Source organism: Megalops cyprinoides, chromosome 3 (genome assembly GCF_013368585.1).
Source record: "Megalops cyprinoides isolate fMegCyp1 chromosome 3, fMegCyp1.pri, whole genome shotgun sequence".
NCBI classification, from domain to species: domain Eukaryota; kingdom Metazoa; phylum Chordata; class Actinopteri; order Elopiformes; family Megalopidae; genus Megalops; species Megalops cyprinoides.
Window position 1 is genome coordinate 9974207 of NC_050585.1, and position 19280 is coordinate 9993486.

At 40.0% G+C, this 19280-nt stretch overlaps 1 protein-coding gene across 1 annotated transcript in view; it reads left to right on the top strand.

Annotated features, from left to right (window-relative positions):
* Positions 1-19280, top strand: part of LOC118774775 (Down syndrome cell adhesion molecule homolog) — a 130921-nt gene that overhangs the window by 24180 nt on the left and 87461 nt on the right. The window contains exons 2-3 of the mRNA XM_036524262.1: positions 2928-3245; positions 4156-4302. Coding sequence (XP_036380155.1) covers positions 2928-3245; positions 4156-4302 — 465 coding nt within the window. The remainder of the gene's footprint in view (positions 1-2927; positions 3246-4155; positions 4303-19280) is intronic.

Sequence of the window (19280 nt, forward strand, 5' to 3'; positions counted from 1 at the left end):
TTCTATCCTTTTTATCTTCCCCCTTGTGGTGTTATGCTGCCCTGATTCCAGTCACGAGGAATTATCCCTGTTTATAGAGCCAGCATAAATTTTTGTTTATGGTATACAATCACTGTGGTTTATTTCTAAAGAACTAGGCATGAATCAAAATATTGCAATATTAAATTTCTAAAATCAAAAAATGATGAAATGTTTTGTGGCCCAGGGAAGATGCTGTGAAATAAAATTTGCTTAAATTGCTTTGATTAAAACTGGCTAGAATGTTATTTTTTTCACAAAAATTCATATCAGTCAAATTTGTACTTCCTTTGCTCATTCTGTCCATTACTCTTCAGCAATACACAACTACACATGCACAATGCAGCAATGCACAAATACAACAAAAAAAGCTCATTAAGTTACCTTGATTCACACAGTTGATCCATTGTTCTTATTGGTCAGTTTGTGTTCCAGGCATGACAATATTCACAGGAGAACCAGGGGTAAATGGAGTTTTCATTGTTTTAATATTGGTGTGTATTGACAAATGTAAATATTGTAACTAAATGTTAAATTTCACATCACTGAGAGCTAAGTTACTGAAGATGGAAAGTACCATTTCTTTCGAAAGCCAGCAACTGAAATCTGCTGTGAAAATATGGAATAAATAATGGTCTCACAGTCAGATTATTAGCTAGCCTGTTCATTGCCTAAGTAGTGAATCCTGCAAACCATTTAAGTAATGGTAGGAATGCAATCAATACAACAAATTTAGCCTCTCCTCTATCCAAGCAGCTAACTTTTCATTCAGCTAGTTATGGATTCATTATATAAAAACAATACAGTCCTGAAACCTGTATAAATGTTGGCACAGCTACAAGTCTGATATATGAATAAACACAGAAAAAACTAAACTTGTTCAATCATGTTATATTTTTGTTTTCACATTAGCGCGACTTCTCAGGGAATATCATTTTGTGGTATTGTTAACCCCTTTTCATGAAACATATCGTGATGAAACAATTTTTTTCCCCAGTAAGTCATAATTTCTCATTTCAATATTTCAATATTCAACATTTTAACCTGTACTTCCTGGGTGTCAGATATGATGTGCTGTATCTGAGCAGGGCTAGACAATAGTGTTTATATAAAGGCAATACTGTAATGGCCCAGTCAGGCTGCTACAAAATCAAGCCAATTTGGGCATTTTTTTTCAATCATCCCACTATATCAAATACATAAAAATATCCATTTAAATCTTAGCTTTCTTGCTGTTACATTACCAACACGTTTGTATTGGATAAGTGTCTCTGACCCTTCAGTGGCATCCAAGTGTAAACCCAGAGACTACAGTTCAGAAGAGACCAAGCCAGCAAGGGCTCATGAGGTCAAATGACATTAACCATAAATTTCAACTCTAAACTGAACACGTTTTAAAAAGCCAAGTGGCGGTCTGTATTGGTCTCCTGAAATCATTTCATTCTTGCAATGAATGAATTAGCAGTTTTATTTTGAAGATCTGTAAATATACATTATTTTTGAAAGTATAACCTCCAGGTCAGAGTATATTACTGATTGTTACAAGTAGCTTGTTAGCTATTAGAAAGGTGCAGTATGCTGACGTGAACTTGTACCTTAGCGACAAGAAATAGCATAGCTGAAGTTTACTAGGCATACCTGTGTAAGTCCACATTTGTAGCAAGGTACAAAGACTTTATTTTCATATCAGGGTGCCCCTTAAAACCAGGCTCTTCCCACAATCTGTAGGAACTAACCAAAGATGTCCAAATGTGACCATTGATTTAATACTAAATATAAAACCATGGATAGATTATACATGGACAGATTTCATACTGGTTGTGATTAATTTGAGCCTTGAAATCCAGCTTGAAACACAATAACTTGACTCGTAGTAGTAACTGCTAAAATGTGCTGTTGTTATTTTTTTCATTCCACAGCAGAACACTGTTTAGCTGTCCATAACCACAAATGAGTACCACTACTCCTGTCATCTTCAGCAACTAGCCAGCTACAGCATTCAGTTGTATTATTGCCATTTTATTTGCTAGTCTTGTAGGAACAAATCCACTTAATATTCATATGGCTAGCTAACTAGGTATATTTAAAAAAAAGGGTGGGATGTTTCTGTTATGTTTTGTTACAGGTAATTATAGTAGCTAAATAGCTATAATATAGAGAGAAAGAGGAATGACAAGAATTTGCATAATAAATTATTAATATATGGTGAATATAACTACATAAATGTTATCCTACCACTCAGTTAAGTTGGTTGCTTTTTAAACAAGATTGAAGGACCTTTGTAGTGTAGCTTTGTACTTGCCACTTTCTTAGTTAGCTAATCTAGACTTTCTGTTAATATGCAAATGGTGATCTGCACAGTTAACTGTCAGTGAATAAACAGTTTAAAATAACTTTGCTATCAAAACCATCTTCACAACTTCTGCTTTTGCCTATGCCACATTGCACACTTGTAAATACTGTGTAAATATTTGTAGATTTAAATATACTTACACATGAAGTACAGTATAAATACTCAGCATTGTGGTGAACACACTCAAAAGATGAAAGTCCTCACTTAATGAGTTCAAAGAAAGCATCAAACTAAAATCAGAAACACAGAACAAATTAACACAAACCCCTTTTTACTATTATTTTGGCTATTATTATCACCCTTGTTCCTGCATTCCAGCATCTTTCTCTTGGTTGAGAATTTAGTACAGCTAAAATGCTGTTTATGTTATGGGTTTTAGTAGCATAGTACTGATGCATATAGCCGAATTTTGTGAAGCAGAGCTAGCAGAGAATAAACTGGAAATTAAGTGATGCATGGTTGTTAACAAATACAAAAATCCAAAACTGATCAAGCATTCTTTAATTGCCTTACTTGGATTAATATTAGTATTCCCTTTTGCCTGTTTGCTTTACAGTTTTCAGTGAAGATCTACGCTCCAGCTTATATTTTGTCAATGCATCTCTGCAAGAGGTAGTGTTTGCCAGCACTACAGGGACCCTGGTGCCCTGTCCAGCAGCAGGCGTGCCCCCGGCATCGCTGCGCTGGTACCTCGCCACCGGAGAGGAGATCTACGATGTCCCGGGGATCCGCCACGTGCACCCGAATGGCACCCTCCAGATCTTCCACTTCCCCCCTTCAAGCTTTAGTAACCTAATCCACGACAACACGTACTATTGCACAGCTGAAAATCCTTCAGGGAAAATTAGAAGCCAAGATGTACATATTAAGGCCGGTAAGTGTCCTTGTCACGTTATGCCTGTTCATTCATTCATGCAATGCACCATTATAATTTTTTTCCACTCCAAATGGAGCATATTCAGCAGCAATTGTCCCAACTGCAATCTAAATCTAAATAGATTTATTTTTGCATCACGGTTTCATTTAATTTGTATATGACATTGATAAAATGGTCTTGTTGCTTTATAAATGTTCCCTTTAGATAGTATTTTCTTTGATACTGATAACATTTTATTGTGTCATACATACACTTGTGTATGCCATATGTACATACCACATTACACTGTGCTTTACTCAATTAATTGCTATTCTCAATTAATATCACATATTTCAGCACACATTATTTTCAAACAAAAAGAATAATTGATTTCAAAGTGTATGATATGTATTACAGGTTGCCCAGAAAGAATTACTGTCTTTTGGTCACCATTTAAAAGAGAAAATAGAAAGCTCCCCATTGAGTTTTAACATCTTGGCACTACCTGGGAACATGTCCACAGACCTGCACTACTTACATAAATTGGGATGCTATGCAGGTGTCACAGATGGTAACCACAGGGCAGACAAGAATGGCAATAATCATCCACAATGACAACAAATGTTTGTGTGCCCCCTCACCACTCTGCTGCAAAAACGCCTCTCAATAATGCCTCACAATAACTGAGTGAGTGGCTCCCCAAAAGTAATGCCAATACTTATGTCCTACCACTAGATGGCTAACATAGGGATACAGGGATCCATCAAAGTAGTCACAGGTCCTGATGAGGTCATTGCTCCTGTTTTTTTATGTGGTATTCTTTCTGGGTAAACATTGTATATTGCTTTTTTATCTTTTGTATCTTTTTTATTTTAGGTTGTGTCCCCAATAATGTCTTTGGATCAATGTGTCATTTGTCCCCCCGCAGTTTTACGGGAGCCCTATACAGTCCGTGTGGAGGACCAGAGGGCCATGAGAGGCAATGTAGCGGTCTTCAAGTGCATTATCCCCGCCTCTGTGGAGGCCTACATCACTGTTGTGTCGTGGGAGAAAGACACGGTCTCACTTGTCTCAGGTAGGCCTCGGTTGTCCTGTTACAACTTCCGAAATGCGTTGATCTGATGCAGGGCTTGGTTTCTTCTGCATCACCAGCATAAATCTACCTCTTTACTTGGCTTTGCTCCTATATCTGCTATCATGATGATGTGTCCATGTAAGCAAGACCTCCTAAGGGTTTGATTCATTCACTGTCATGTAAAAGGAGATTACTAGGGTGGAACCTTGGAGTTTCCAAATATCTGTCACAGTTTTGCACAAATCTGGATTGTGCTTTTATTTAAGCATTTTTTCTGATGAGCCTATAAGATTCCAGGATTTGTCATACTGCTTTCATCAGTGTGTTTCATCATCATTTTGCTCACAAATCTATATCAGGTCTCAGAATTAGCTCAGGTCGAGCAGATGTAAAAGTAAAGGTTGATGAGTAAGTGCAGATCGTACACAGTCATTTGTATACATTGAATTTGTTTCAGTTCAGCTATGGGTAAATTTGCATACTCCGAAGATCTTATATAAATATAAAGGTTCAATATAAAACCTTATCTAAGATAAAGGAGAGGTTGATAGGTTGAGCATATGCCATCATAGCTTCTCTTTGGTTAAGACCACGCTGAATACAAAGTCATGTCTTTGGGACAGCCATGGCCATTTCATACTATTTCTACTACAGGGTATCAGTGTTGTGCATGAGCACGTTGAAAGAGCGCGTTCATTGAGCATGCTCATTTTTCTCGGTGAACGGTGAACTTGAACGTATCCGTTTGCAACTAAGGAACGTGAACTTGAGCTTGTTCAGTTTTGCTTGTTCAGTTTATTGTTTGATGAATAAACACGGACGGCATTATTCCATACTTGAGACATTTTACTAGTGCAACTCATCAGATAGACAGCTCGACAGCTCGCAACCAACTGCCCATATCCCACGTAACAATCACAGCGCATGTAGACGTACACATAAAATAGTCCCTGGAGCAGCTCATTTAAAAAAATGGAAGAAATGAACTGGGACTGTGAACTTGTTCATTTTAATCTGTGTGAACTGAACTTTGAGCTAGCTCTTGTGAAGTGTGAACTTGCATAACACTGTCTACTATGCTAATAATAACAGGTTATGTGCTACATTTCTTAGTCAACCTTTTTTAGAAATGTACACTGCACTGTTGAGTATACATGTGTCACAGAAAAAACTAAATGGAAAATGGTGGTGCATTTCAGCAGAACGTTCTGCTCTTGATCTGTCTGCGTGGCTTTTGTCCCCTGTTTCTGTAACTGGGTGCTGTGCCTTGCGGGGACGCGTGAGTCACCTGCTCGGCCACGAGGCCCCTCCATTACAATAGATCTGCGGTACCTTCTCCGCCCCGGCCTCCCTCCAGCCAGCAAAGGCCCATGCCTGCCTAATCCCATCACAGCCTGTCTCCAGTCGCTGTCTGATTCTCCTCCACGAGCGCAAAGTATGCCAGTCGTGTCACTTTGCCTCACTGTATTGACCCAGTTCCCCCCACAATTGGAGCCATTGAGTGCACGCTTTGATAATTCACATCAGTTAAATGGGACGCTCTTCTTTTCGATTGTTTCCTCCCCCAGGGGAACTTCGCTTTTATATGGGGCATTTAACCAACTCAATAGACGAGCTAATAACGTGGGTGGACAGAGGGCAAACGCGGGGATTTGCATCTGCCGCTTTTTGCATTTATCTACCGAGGCAAAAGCATCCATATTGAAATCTGGATCAGTCTCTTCACCGTCCTACAATGGGTTTTGCATGGATGGTCTTTCTGCGCCGTTGGTGATTTTTTTGACTTACATTATGGAAAACACTAGTTTTGTTGTCCACCATTTATTTTGCTTGAGTAAAGGGTGTTCATACTAACTCCGGTGTGTGAACGACTGTTGATACATATTCCCATGCATGAAAGAGTGCTCATATGTAGGTGGATCAATACCGATACATGCAGTGTTATAGAGACCAATATGCCGTAATGTAAACTGACACATTATTTACATTTTCTGTTTAACTATTTACTTGAACTGAAGCAGCACACATACAATATGTACTCTACTTTGCCTATAAGGAGGCCAGTGTTCGAAACATATACAATGAAAAACATCCCTGAGGAATGGACTCCTGTTAAATATTTTATGTTTTCCCCTCACTAATCCATAAAATTAACAGTCAAGTGTCAACAATCATGTTTAGGTGTTGGCAGCAGACTGTGTTAATGTTTCCTTCATCTTGAAATGGGGACAGCCACTTGTGAAAATATATCTGAACTCTGAAAAGCATATTTTCACCTCTTTTATGTTGCCTTTGCACCAGTTTCCTTGTTGATGTCATTGTATGATTGTCACATTTGTTTTGACATTTTACTGATTATATTACTCTATATGCTTGCAGTCAACCCCGTAAAAACTGTCATGAAATTTAATCTATCAACAATAGTGTCTTTTCCTTGCTAAATATTTGATGACTTAAGAAAACCAGCCCATGAGTAGTACTCTATAAGGTGTGTCATACTGAGGTTTTGTCACTTCCCTTAAGCTTCATGTGAAGGGGCTGTAAAGTGTATCTTGAAAGCGTGTTGTGTGCGTCGGCCGGTGCAGCTTCTCAGATGAAACTCCCAGCTGCATGACCTTCTCTGCTGTTCTGTCACTCTTTGTTTCAGAGGTTTTCTGAGCCCATGCTTTTAATGTTTCATGAAAGAAGATTTACGGAAGACGGTGGGCACTTGGTCTCATCCGGCATGGGATGAAGCTATCCAACTGCTGCTATGAATAATTCATCTGTGTATCTCTTCTCTTTTGTTATGACGAGTTCGCCCATGCCCTCCTAAGCCTTTCACTGGGGTCTGACCCACTTTGTACCCAACCAAGCAGGAGCGACACTTTTAAAGTGAACCTGTGCTGGACCCAGCTTCACAAGCTCTGTAGGGTGCATGCTTGAAATGGACGTCTCAAGACACATACGAATATGCTTATGAAAAGTGACTTTGCAGCTGGTAAGGCTGACTGGAGCACCTCCCGTTCTGCCAGCCAAGCTCCACTTGTGCTCTTCACCTAGCATGCAGCGACATGCTAATTGCAGCTGGAGACAATGGGCCTTCTCCTGAACTGTCACCACTGGAAGGAGGGCTTAAATTGCTTACGAGATACGTGGCAGCATGTCATTTACTTAGATTGGTATCGTTTTTCTGTGGTGATAAATTATCGGTCCATTTCCCTGAATGTGTCAGATGCAGAAAGGCTGTAAACCTGCATTGGTGGAAATGAAAATTCAGTGTAGAGGTGGGATCTAAGGGGAAAAACAACATGATCAAGCTTCAGTTATGTTAATAATATAGATCTGCTAATCAGGAAAATATAAATTATGATGAAGAAATGACATATATACATACATATAGATAGACATTTGTGTTTCATGTTGACTTTGAACATATGAAACCATGTGATGCACTGTTGGGTTATTTATTCAGGTGTCTGTTGCATTCATTTTTTAAACAGAGAAGCGTTATCATTGACTATTTTTGCAGTCTGTACCATACTACTTGAAAGTTGCATCTCTATATTAGGCTTCTAGTCATCAGAACAACCAGAATACTCAATGTACAGTTGGTATCCGGGGTGCAGACCATCTCAAAAATCAAGCTACAAAGACGAATGAAAGGTCATAAACCCCTATTATTCTAAATAATATCTTTCTTTGTATCTGACAAAGCAGCAACGTTTCAACACTCACCATCCCTGACGTCGGCGCTTTGCTGAATGAGAAAGAAAGTTATTTTTGGAATAATAAAGGTGTGCAACCTTCCATTATTTCCTTTTAGTCTGAATTAGGCTTTGCCAGGGGTTCAATGGGGTTAGCTCCTTTGCAGTCCTGCTGGATATATTTGAAGTGATCTATGCAGAAGAAAGGCAATGCATAATTACATAATGGAACATGTCATAATTAAGCAACTGTGATTGAAAACGAAGTTAATCACAGTATGAATTACTATTCAAAATAAGACCACTTAAAAGACATTTGAAGCCGGCTGCTTTAAAGCTAGATGCACATAGCAACTCATAAGCCCTAATGTTTCTACTAACATGCCATTAACCTGTCACATGGCTTTAAGTTTATCTTTGCCTTCAAATTAATTGCATCCCACATCTCCTCTTTTTTAATTAACCATTGACAGTGAACATTAATTGGGGCGAGGCAAAAGTGAAATAATGTTTTCTAAACACGTTTTAAATGGTTTGTGTAGTTTTTTTGTCACTGCACTACGTGTGTATGTATCTGTATAAGTGCATTTGTCTTTGCACCACAGGTGTATTTATATGAGCCTGTATGTTTGTGCTTGTGAGGGCGTGCAAGCCTTTGTTTGAATGTTTATGTATGTATCTATGCTTGTGAGTTTGTCTGAGCTTGTGTGCTTGTTTTTTCTGGGCGTATCCGCTGTGAGTGCGCCTGGGCTTTTGTGCGTTTGCATGTGAACGCGTGTGAACCTATACGTTCATGTGCTTTCAGGCACTGCTGTGAAATCTGCAGGGCTGCAGAACTCCTGACACCCTGTAGCAAGTCCTCTTTTCCCTCTCTATCTTCTTTCATTCATAGTTTTGTCTATTGCAAAACCTTCATGGGATCGATCGGATCTTAAATGGCCATGAACTAGACAGAAAATATTGATCAACAACAGGCTCTCAAATTCTGTTCGCTAATGAAAAGGATGCAAAAAAAAAAAAAAAAAACCCACCACCACCACTAAAAAACAGAGAAAGAAAAAAAAAAAGCAGCTGATATTGAGCTGTTTTCCCACAGTCAGAATGTCCAGTGCAGGCCTCTTGCCTGGTGTGCAAGCTCTTCAGCATTTTATAACATGCTGTCCCTTCCCAGAGACCAGAGGGTGGGCGTGCCGCAGAGGCTTAGAGAAGCCCTCTCATTCCAGGCACGAGCAAGCGCCGGGGCCTGTAGCCATCAGCACATCGTGGCGCAGTCAGCGCGGTCGGGCTGTCCGCCCCATGTGACTGTGCGCTCCCTCGCTTTGCGCCGCTGCGGCAGAGAGGAAGAACAAGATGCATAATGACATGAGATGTCATGAAATGAAATGGACTTTGAGTTCTGAGATAGTGACTGATCGCATGTCTGTCACAGAATTTTCTTTTCCTCATGACTCATGCTATTATTTTTTTTTTTCCTTTTATGTGTCTGGAAATAAAAAAATACAACAGTTGCCAGCTATATGCAATTACTACCCATCACATGCTGGGCTATATATTAGACCACACATTAGATTTGATATTTCTGTATGTCCCCAAAATATAAAGAGGTGCCATAATTCTGTATGAACCTTCACCACAAACAATAACTTGCTTTATGTAAATAAACAGTTTTTGAGATCTGATCATCTTTGTAAAGTGTTTTTAGGAAATGTTAGAGACGTTTGGGGCTATGAGTGGCATAAATTTGCCTTGGGGTAGTGTGTGCAGCAGTGGTAACACTGGAGTCTGGAAATGTGGCATGTGGCAGGTTTGGCACCACTGTTGCAACCAGAATCCATTATTACTAGGTACTGTATCTGTAAAGTAGGTCAGGTCCAGTGGTTGAGAACAGCGTGAGCTGTGAAGACAAAAGTGTAAATATTTCAAACTGGAAAATGGATGGTGCACCTTAGCATCTGGCCTCTTTTGGCAAGCTTTGGTTTTAGCAGCTCCTCAGTCTCATTGTCATTTGGTTGCATATAGTGATGTCATTTTGTAATGCGTTACTGTATTTGTTTCATTATTGGTCTGATTCGTTCATCCGGCTATACGCTACAGCCCGACCCTCAGGGTCTTATTGTTGTGAAATCGTACATGTTGGGGGTTACAGTTGCGACTTTCTGGAGCAATGGCCTATATCACAGACGTTCTTTGCTGACATTTTCAAACATTTGCCAAGCCATTTAGCACTAAGTCTTCAGGTTCCATGCCAGCCCTTTGAGCTTTGCCATGAGGGAGAGGCAGTGACTGCACTGTGGACATTCAATTGTCTGTATCTAATGTGGGCTTGCTGTAAACATCAGGGTTTTAGGTTAAGACTAATCCATCCATCAGAGCATTTTCATGCACACATTTTGTGTTTGCTGTTTACTTAGGGTTATTTTTCAGAACTGGTATTGTCTGTGTTTTTGTCATTGTGTGCAAAAGCAACAGCAATCACTGAGCTATAACTACCAATTTGATCAGAGCAATGGATTTGATCAGATAAAGCCTGTGTATGGTGACTTTGAAAATGACCAAATCACATTATCTTATTAGCAGAATTTTAGATGAGCTCTTCATTCCGCAGATATGATATGTGCAGCTTATGCGGTTCAGAAATGTACGCGTTTGGTTATTTCATCTTTGTTTCATTGTACATTTCATTTCACAAGGCCTTCGACTGCAGGCTTTTTTGTTGTCATGGAATCATCCAGATCATCACAGACGAATCACTGCATTGTCTAAAAGGGACGCCACTCATTCTCAACCATTGACAGCCTCCTAGCTATCAAGCTCTGCCTTGTGATGTTGTCGGGATATTTGTATAGCCTGCATGTTTGTGAAGGTGAACATGGAAGCGGATGAGTTTATCCGGGCCTGCGTCTGAGGGAGGCAGCCATAGACAAAGCCAGAGCCTCTAATGTTACTGGGGGGGAAGAATAGAAACGAAATGGTTCTCTGGTGAAAAGGGATCCTCATTAGAACAAACAGCGAGGCCTTTCATCTTTTCAAGCTGCAGATTACGCCTGAGATGGTGGAAGGAAAGCTTTTCGGAGGCTTGTTGTGGGAGTGGAGGAGAGGGAGGACTCTAAGACGCTCTCTCTCTCTCCCTCTCTCTCTCACACACACACACTCTCCCTCCCTCTGTCTTTCTGTCTCTCTTGTACCTCCTTCACATTCCCTACTCCCTTTTCCCTCCCACTCCTCCACATCACCTCTCTCTCATTCTCTCTCTGTCCTTCTTGTCTGAACCTTGACAGATACAGAAGGTACAGGTGAATATTCTGCACAGGGAAATTGAGGCCTTTGTATGTATGTAAGTGTATACACACACATGCACACGCACACACACCCACACACAAACACACACATATTCATACACCACCAAGGGGCTTTCCTGTTCCTCTATATTGGTCATACAGTGAGTATATTATATGTTATATGCTGTATGTGCATGTTCTTTTATACAGTCAGACGAAGGATCTCAATTCACCCTAATTAATACAGTCAGCTTTGTCACCAAAGGGTTGTGGAAGTCCTAATACAGTGGACTCCTGGTAACAATGAGTGCACAGGACCATTGTTACATTATGAACTTCCCTGGGACAAGTGCATACTGCACATAGTCATTAGGAATAAAAGTGGACCAGCTGTGTACTGTGCAATAAAACAGAGCATGCAATTTTCTGACATGCAGTTATAGGGAAAGGACTGTACCATTAATAGGTAATGATGTGGCTAATCCATAAGACCCAAAAAAAGATCTTTTCTTTTCTGTGTTGGTGAATTTTTATTTTTCATTTCTACTTGTGTTTTCTGAACATGCTGAGTTGATAATATGTGATCATACTGTCTATTGTAAAACTAGAAGCTAAAAATATATATTATATTAATACATCTTATTATTAAAAATGCTAATATGTCTTATTTTTAAGAGGGATAATAGACACATTCTTTTTTGATCTATAGCAATACGGTTTGTCATTGGTTTTTTAGCAAATGCACAGCAAATTTGAATATTTTTAACAATGTCTGCATAGATAAGGTACTAAAAAGCCAACATCCAAATGAAAGAAATTTTTCAAAAAACTGGAAGGATTTTTGCACATTCAGCTGCATGATACGGTGACCTTTAGTGCCCTGCAGTGCCCTGCAGTTGAAAAAATCAGAATATGTTCCCAGGCCATTCCAGACTGAGTGATTTGATACCATAAATGGGGGCCCCTTGTTGTTCTTTGACACTGTCTTTAAGTACACCAGGATTATCAATAAGAATCACACTCAAGCTTCACCTACTGTATCTGGCTGTCAGAGGTTTTCTGTTGCCCAGTATTCCTGGCTGAAAGCCCCAAGTCAATTTCCTGTTGGCTGAAAAACAATCTTTTTTGGTATTTGATTAATGACAATGTAGGCAATTAAACAATTCAAAGCACTGCTTGAAACACCCCTTTTTCTGTTTTATATTCTTTGTTTTAATCTAATAAATGTTTACAAAATGCCTCCCACAATCTTTTAAAATTACTTTTCGGGGATTCAGGGCCTTAAAAGTCCTATTTGTATATTTATTCACACATCCACATATTTGCATATGAAATGATTCATTCATTGTTTTTATGCCCAAGCCTGGAATTAAATCAACAGCACTGCATTTTTGTATGGTAAATAACAAGGCAACATAGCTGCCCCATAACCCCATAAGTCACTTATTTGGGCAGCACTCTGAGAAAGAGGCAGCTTTCAGCTTCGCCTGCTGAAAAAGCCTGTTGTGACAGGGAGGGCGGTGGCGAAAGCAGTCCGACTCAATCCGCGCACAGCCTTGAAAACGGGGAGGTGGAGAAATAAGCTCTTTACTGGTCCCCGCACTGCAGTGGGAAAGAGGGTGACTAACATGGCGGCGTTTGGCGAGCGCGACCATGCAGAGTGGGCGAGGCTTTTTCCTCGGCAGATGAGAGACTCGCCGCGCTGCCTGACACGCCACATTGTGGTGCTTCTCGCGCTGCATTTTTTTTTTTTCCTCTCTTTCTTTTTTCCTGTGTCAGGGCTGGAGTATTGTGATTCACAAAAAAATGGGTCAGGCAGCCAGCAGAAACTGGAACCCACCTCTGTGCTCAGGCAGACCATGGACCTGGGCGCTGGAATGGTGTTTGGTGCACTCTGCGGCAAAACACTTCGGGGTGGGGGGTGGGGGGGGAGTGCCTTTTTTCATGTTGCACCAAGAGCAGCGCTCTGTAGGGTGCAGTTTCCCTGTCCTTCACAAGAGCCTGGCTCAGGGTCCACTCATGCACAGCTGCAGGCAGCTTAGGAGGGAAAAAAGGGATACAGTGAAAAAAAGGCAGAGAAAAATCAATACCTGTGTGCATTAATCACGTGCATAGCTGCCAGAGAGAATTATGGGAACTTGAACTGAAGGATACATTTGTGCATTTGCGGCGTGCGCTCTGTATGATGGGCATTAAGGAGAGCTTTGGGAGTGAGGGAGGAATCAAGCCTCTTGAATTGGAAGTAAGCCTGAGAGCTCTGCGTTTGTGGAACATTTTTTTTTACTTATTTAAATCACACAGAAGAACAGATTGATAGTGTTACACCCACATATATATTTTAAGATGATTTAATTCTTTAATTAGCATATTTGTGACTTCTGTCTTTTTTTTAGTGTATGACTTTCTTGATGGAGCAAATTAGCAGATGGAACAGCACTAGCACTGTTAGTCCAGTCCCTGCCTAATGAGGTGTGTGCCCCAGTAATAAAAACAGCTTTTATTTGTCTGTAATGTGAGCTTGATCTTGCAGATTACACTTGTTTGATGAAGATGAGTTAACAATATCACAGATTAGAGATACATCCATGTTATAAATGCATCCCTGACCGTCCGTGAGCCATTGTGGAGGCTGCCAGTCCAGCCAAATCTTCATGGGGTTGACTGTTGTTCACATGGGGGTTTCTGTTCATGTTGTGTTGGTTTGTAGCATGCTTCCACTCTGCTTCAGAGTCTTGAATGACACATTTGTAACCATCAATTCATGTTTATGTACAGATACACAGTACACTTTTTGTACTGTATTATGGTATATTAAGTTATGTTATACTGAGATAATACTGAAGTGATTTTTTGCTTTTTGAGATAAGAAGTCATTGTTTATCAAGGACTGTACATACATTTTTATTAGAAAAAATGGATTAACAAAATGTTTAGGTCTTCCTTTTTTGGTGATGCATCAAAACAGCAGCAAATACTGAGAGCAAAAACCGACAGATGAGCAAAGTTGTGACCTACGTACTAATACAAATTTTCTTACCTGACTCCTGTATGAAATGTTTACACTAGGACGTAAGTTACATACCTTACATCTGTTAAGAGAATTTTGATAAAATATGTGGAATGACAGTGAAGTGGTAATGGTATGTATATTTGTACTATATGCAGTTCCCCCTTGTTCCATTAACTGCAACGGCACTTGCTCACTCTCGGTGAACCGCACAAGTAAAATTGGAGCAGCACAAACCATCCTATTCTGTTGTCATCGGGCAAGAGACATGAATCTGGATCGCAGCCTCTCACAGCACTGTTTACTGATAAATAAGTGCAGTATGGTAGTGATTAGACTGTAAGGGATGAAAATGATAGAATGATCCAGGGCACAGAGGGACTAAGTATGGCTTAATCTTTGATAAACAGTGATGGGTTTACGGTATGTTGCAGTTTGGCACCACGCATTAGAATGGGACTCTCCAAGGCTAATGGATTACACTGCACTGGTGCACTGGACGTGGGCCAGGTCACAAATGGCTGAGGTCCAAAAAGCAGATTAGCAATAAGCGCGGCAAGAGCTAATTATGGATGGAACAACCGATTAATTCTCGTTTATAAATCCTTGTAGATTAGGGCCTCCGTTTACTGGTGGATCTGCTTTGGAAGTTTCTCGGTCAAAACGCGCCGTGCCTTTAATAAAAAGGGGGGCACAGGGACTAAGATGTTCGATCACAGTATAATGATCTGTCTTTGAGCCACCCGAACCTTTCAGCCACCTTCATGGCAGTTTTTTCAACTGCCACTGATTCTGAAAGAAGGCAAAGAGCATGGTTGTGCAAGATGTCTCTTCTCTCCCTCCCATATTCAATAATAATAATAATAATAATAATAATAATAAAGCACATCTGAAACTTAAAAAAAACATGGCTTTACTGACACAGGTGAGGAAATAGTTTTTTTTTTTGTAGATACGTACAGAGCAGGTTTGGTAATCTTCTAAAACTCAGCTCTTGTAAATTAGACAGTTTGTAAAGATAACCCGTCTAGTGTTGCTAACAATATGTCTGTACAAACTATTTAGATGTAACTGACTCAGGACACTGATAAGTCTAAATGTTCCAGCTCATTGAAGAACATATCTTCCTTTTCATAAAACACAAATTGGAAATTCAAACAACATGAAAGATGTTTCTGTGTGATGGAAATGGATAAAAGATGCTTCCTGAGTGGTAAAACCTTGCCAGGTCAGTGTGAATGAAAAAGGTGCATTTTTGTTTTGGAACATTCGAGCTAGCTAGCCTCTGCAGTCTGCACCAATCATAATGCTATAACGGTGGGTCAACAGTATGACAATATAAAATCTTGTGTTTGCTCTCCATTTGGCTGCATCAGGAAATCCCTGTTGTTCTTTGCTTTTGTACTGTGTGACCAAGCCAGGTCAGTATGGATAAGAAAGGTGCATTACTGCTTGTGGAACCCATGCCCAATGATCCCGTAAGAAAATGAAATATATCATATTGAGAGATATGTCATCCAGCACAAGAATATTTTCCAAATACATTTAAATTATGTTTATCCAAAACAGAGGTGTACTGCAAGACACAAAATTAGCAGTAATATACATATTTTCAATGTATCGATTGAGCTAGAAAAAAAAATGGAATAATACAACAGAATATTAGAGCACAAGAATGTGAATGTGGAACATAACCCTGTTAAACTAGTCAACTTTAAATACAAATCATGACATACTGGGTTACTGATTCCCTAAACTAGCTAGTTAAATATTTGCCAGCTAGGTCTGACACCTATTTAAGAAGCATCCTCTACTAGTCACTAGGTGAATCACTCCTGCTTCCTGTGACTCCCTGAAGCACTTCCTGTTGGTAGGAAGGATTCATTTTACTCCCAAGGAGCCTCTGTTCACTATTAACCATGTGGGCTGCTGAAGGGAGGCTTCAATCCCTGACAGCAGGAGGAGGAGGAAGAAGAGACACATCAGACGCATGCTGCTATTACAGCTGAAAAAGCACCAGGCAATTCAAGGTGACACGAAGGAGAGAGGAGCACCGGAAGATACAAACAAGGACTGCACGACAGCAGCCATGTTTATGCTGAAGCTACCACAAAGAGAGTGATGTCAGGCAGCCCATGGAAGGTAAATGGGAGTTTGCTATTCAAAGATCCGTGCCTTACACACACCTTAAAGTGGACCGTTTCTCTAACATGTCTCCCTCATGCCTCTGTGATACTTCCCTCAGTTACACCTGAAACATTATGTATTGAATCGAGGGGTGGACCTAGTGGAGTGCATTCTTTGGGGGATTTTGTGCTTAAATATTAACTATGTCAGTTTATAATCTAATTGGAGCTGTCGTAGCACTTGCAATGCACATTTTATTTTGGTACAATTGTTAAAAGACCCAGAAGCTGAGGTTGAAGAGATATCTAGACATCCACTAAGAATGTCCACTATTTTCATTAATAATGTGTGCTGTCTCTGTAAAGCCAGCTGCTCAGGTGTATGCTCTGTGATCATTTTTGTTACAATTTTCATAAAACTGAGCTTGCTTCAGCACGTCTACAATCGATTTCTTGAAGTCCTCAGCCTTGAGGTCATTGTGCCTGCTGTGCTGACCCACACTGCACTATTTTAGATGTGAGTGGCTGACTTGGGCTAGGGGTATCTGTGGCATCCTTCGAAAAGAGAGACTGACTTACAGTATGCTATCAATCAACATAATTTAAATTTATATTTGAATGTTATATTCATCTGTCCATCCATCATGTTCAGTGTCATTTGGCCCAGTTGTCATCGCTTTGTTTCATTGGAAAATGAAAAAAAAAAAAATTAAATGATTTTCCCCTTTAAAATATGCATAATTGGATTCCCTGAATTATCTTTTTAATTCAGGGAATCTGACATGTACTGTACTAAGGTAAGGTATCCCACCTTCTTTGTTGTTTGCCCTAATACTTCTTGAAAGTCAATAATTTTATTTTTCTTACATTAATCTTAATGGTATGTTCTCAAGGACATGGTGCTGGTGTGGGGGGTGCACTGGGATATGGAGGTATGTGGAGTATATATAAATATTACTGTAAACACATAGTACACATTTCCTATATAAATAGACAGTATCATGGACAGCTGTAGCAGATACCAGTGTAAAACAATCCATCTCTGTTATCTGTTACAATCACCGATTTATAAAGTCTGTTACATATAGTCTATTTACATGTACAAGGCCTTTCTGGACCTTATTGTCCAAGTGTCTTGTCTGAGTCAATGAAAAGATGACTTTGATATGTAATCAGTACTATTCCCCCTCAACTTTAAACCAGAAGGTTTTTTCATTGTTAAGATTTTAGCAAACAATGAAAAAGAAAGGACTTTTTTTCAATTGACCACATCTGACAAATACTAGTGCCCCCAGCTGTCAGTGACATCAGCATTTGTCTGCATCCTGAGGGTGACTTTCTCACTTCTCCTGTGTGTAAGTTCACCTTCATGACCACCTCTGACATTTGCAACGTCACAGGTACTTCTGTCACCTTGACAGCAGGGTCTCACCTTGAGTAAGGCTTAGGCTCAAACACATTGGTGTTTTTACCAGTAAATGCTATTATATCCAACACAACATCCCTGAGAGCAACTGAACTTTATGATGAGCTGTGGATTCCATTTGCTGTTCATGCAGCTTGGTGAGTCTTAGTTTGTTCTGGTCTTACCTGAGTATGCTGAGCTCATGGGTGGAGCTCCTCATGTCAGTCTCATATGACCTGCCTCATTTATTGGCTTCTGCTGCTTGTCTCCTGTATACTATGACTGTATAACATCACCTGCATAATATCACAATTTATGCCTTTTTACATAAAAGTTTGCTTATTCCTTGAAGATACATCATTTTGGGACACATTTGATGTTGAGGCAAACTTGGGGAAAGTAATATATGTGTTATAAAAATTTGCTTAGTGTAGCTTAGTTAGAATACCATAATCTGTTTACATTAACAAAGAATGAAGATGCAAAACAACCCTCAGTCCTGTATAGTCATTATATTTCATATGGTTTCACAGTTCAGATGAATTCAAATGAATTTAATGCTACAAAAGTCATGACCTGCAACATACTGTCGAAAGAGTGGAAAAAGTGGCAGTGCAGCAACCTTTTTTTGAGTGAATAAATCTACAGTCCGTTGATAAGAGTTTGACATAACCTGAGTACAGCCTTTCAAAGGCAAAGATAATTGCCTTGTTTCCAGTGGTTAAGACTGGAGGGAGGGACACAACTCCCCCTCTCTGCCTCGAATTCCCCCTGTCTTTGTCCCTGCTGCCAGCTGTTTGGGGTGTCAAGTAGTGATCTACATGGCTGACCTTTGACAGCTGACACATGCGTAGCATCTACATTCAAATCGCCAATCAGAGGGGCCCCTTAGGCTGTGGTCCCCTATCACTTGCACACAACTCCTGCTGCCTCTTAAAGAAGGCGAGAAACAGTTCTAACATGAACTGTTTCTTCCTCTTTGCAACCTTGGGTTTTTCTATGTATGCCCTGCTCTCATTGTAATGGAGGAAGGAAAAAACTGGAGCTTTGATAAGGATGACTCTCAATCCATCTTGTGTTTTTGAAAGAGGCGTATACACGCGCCTCAAATGATTTAACAACCATTAGAGCCTTGTGTCACTCCTGGATCTCTTTCTGCGAATGTGTGTGCAAACGTGAATGTATAGTGTATTTTAATATTGTAATGTCCTTGCCTCTCTGTGCCTTTTGAATGTGAAAGCAAAGCTTTATCTAACCGATAGGCTTTTTCTCTGTGCAACAGTGAGATGGCGCTTAGTTAGCACGTACATACGTGTGGCATAGAGTTTAGTGTGGGAATAGCTTGTAATCAAGATCGGTGAATGTGTGTGGTTGGGTAGAAATTATGGGTGTTTGTAAACTTTCTGGTCTGTCCTGTCTCTGGCTGCAGGATAGTACAGAATGTGGGGAATCACCAAATCAGTATTCACACTTGAT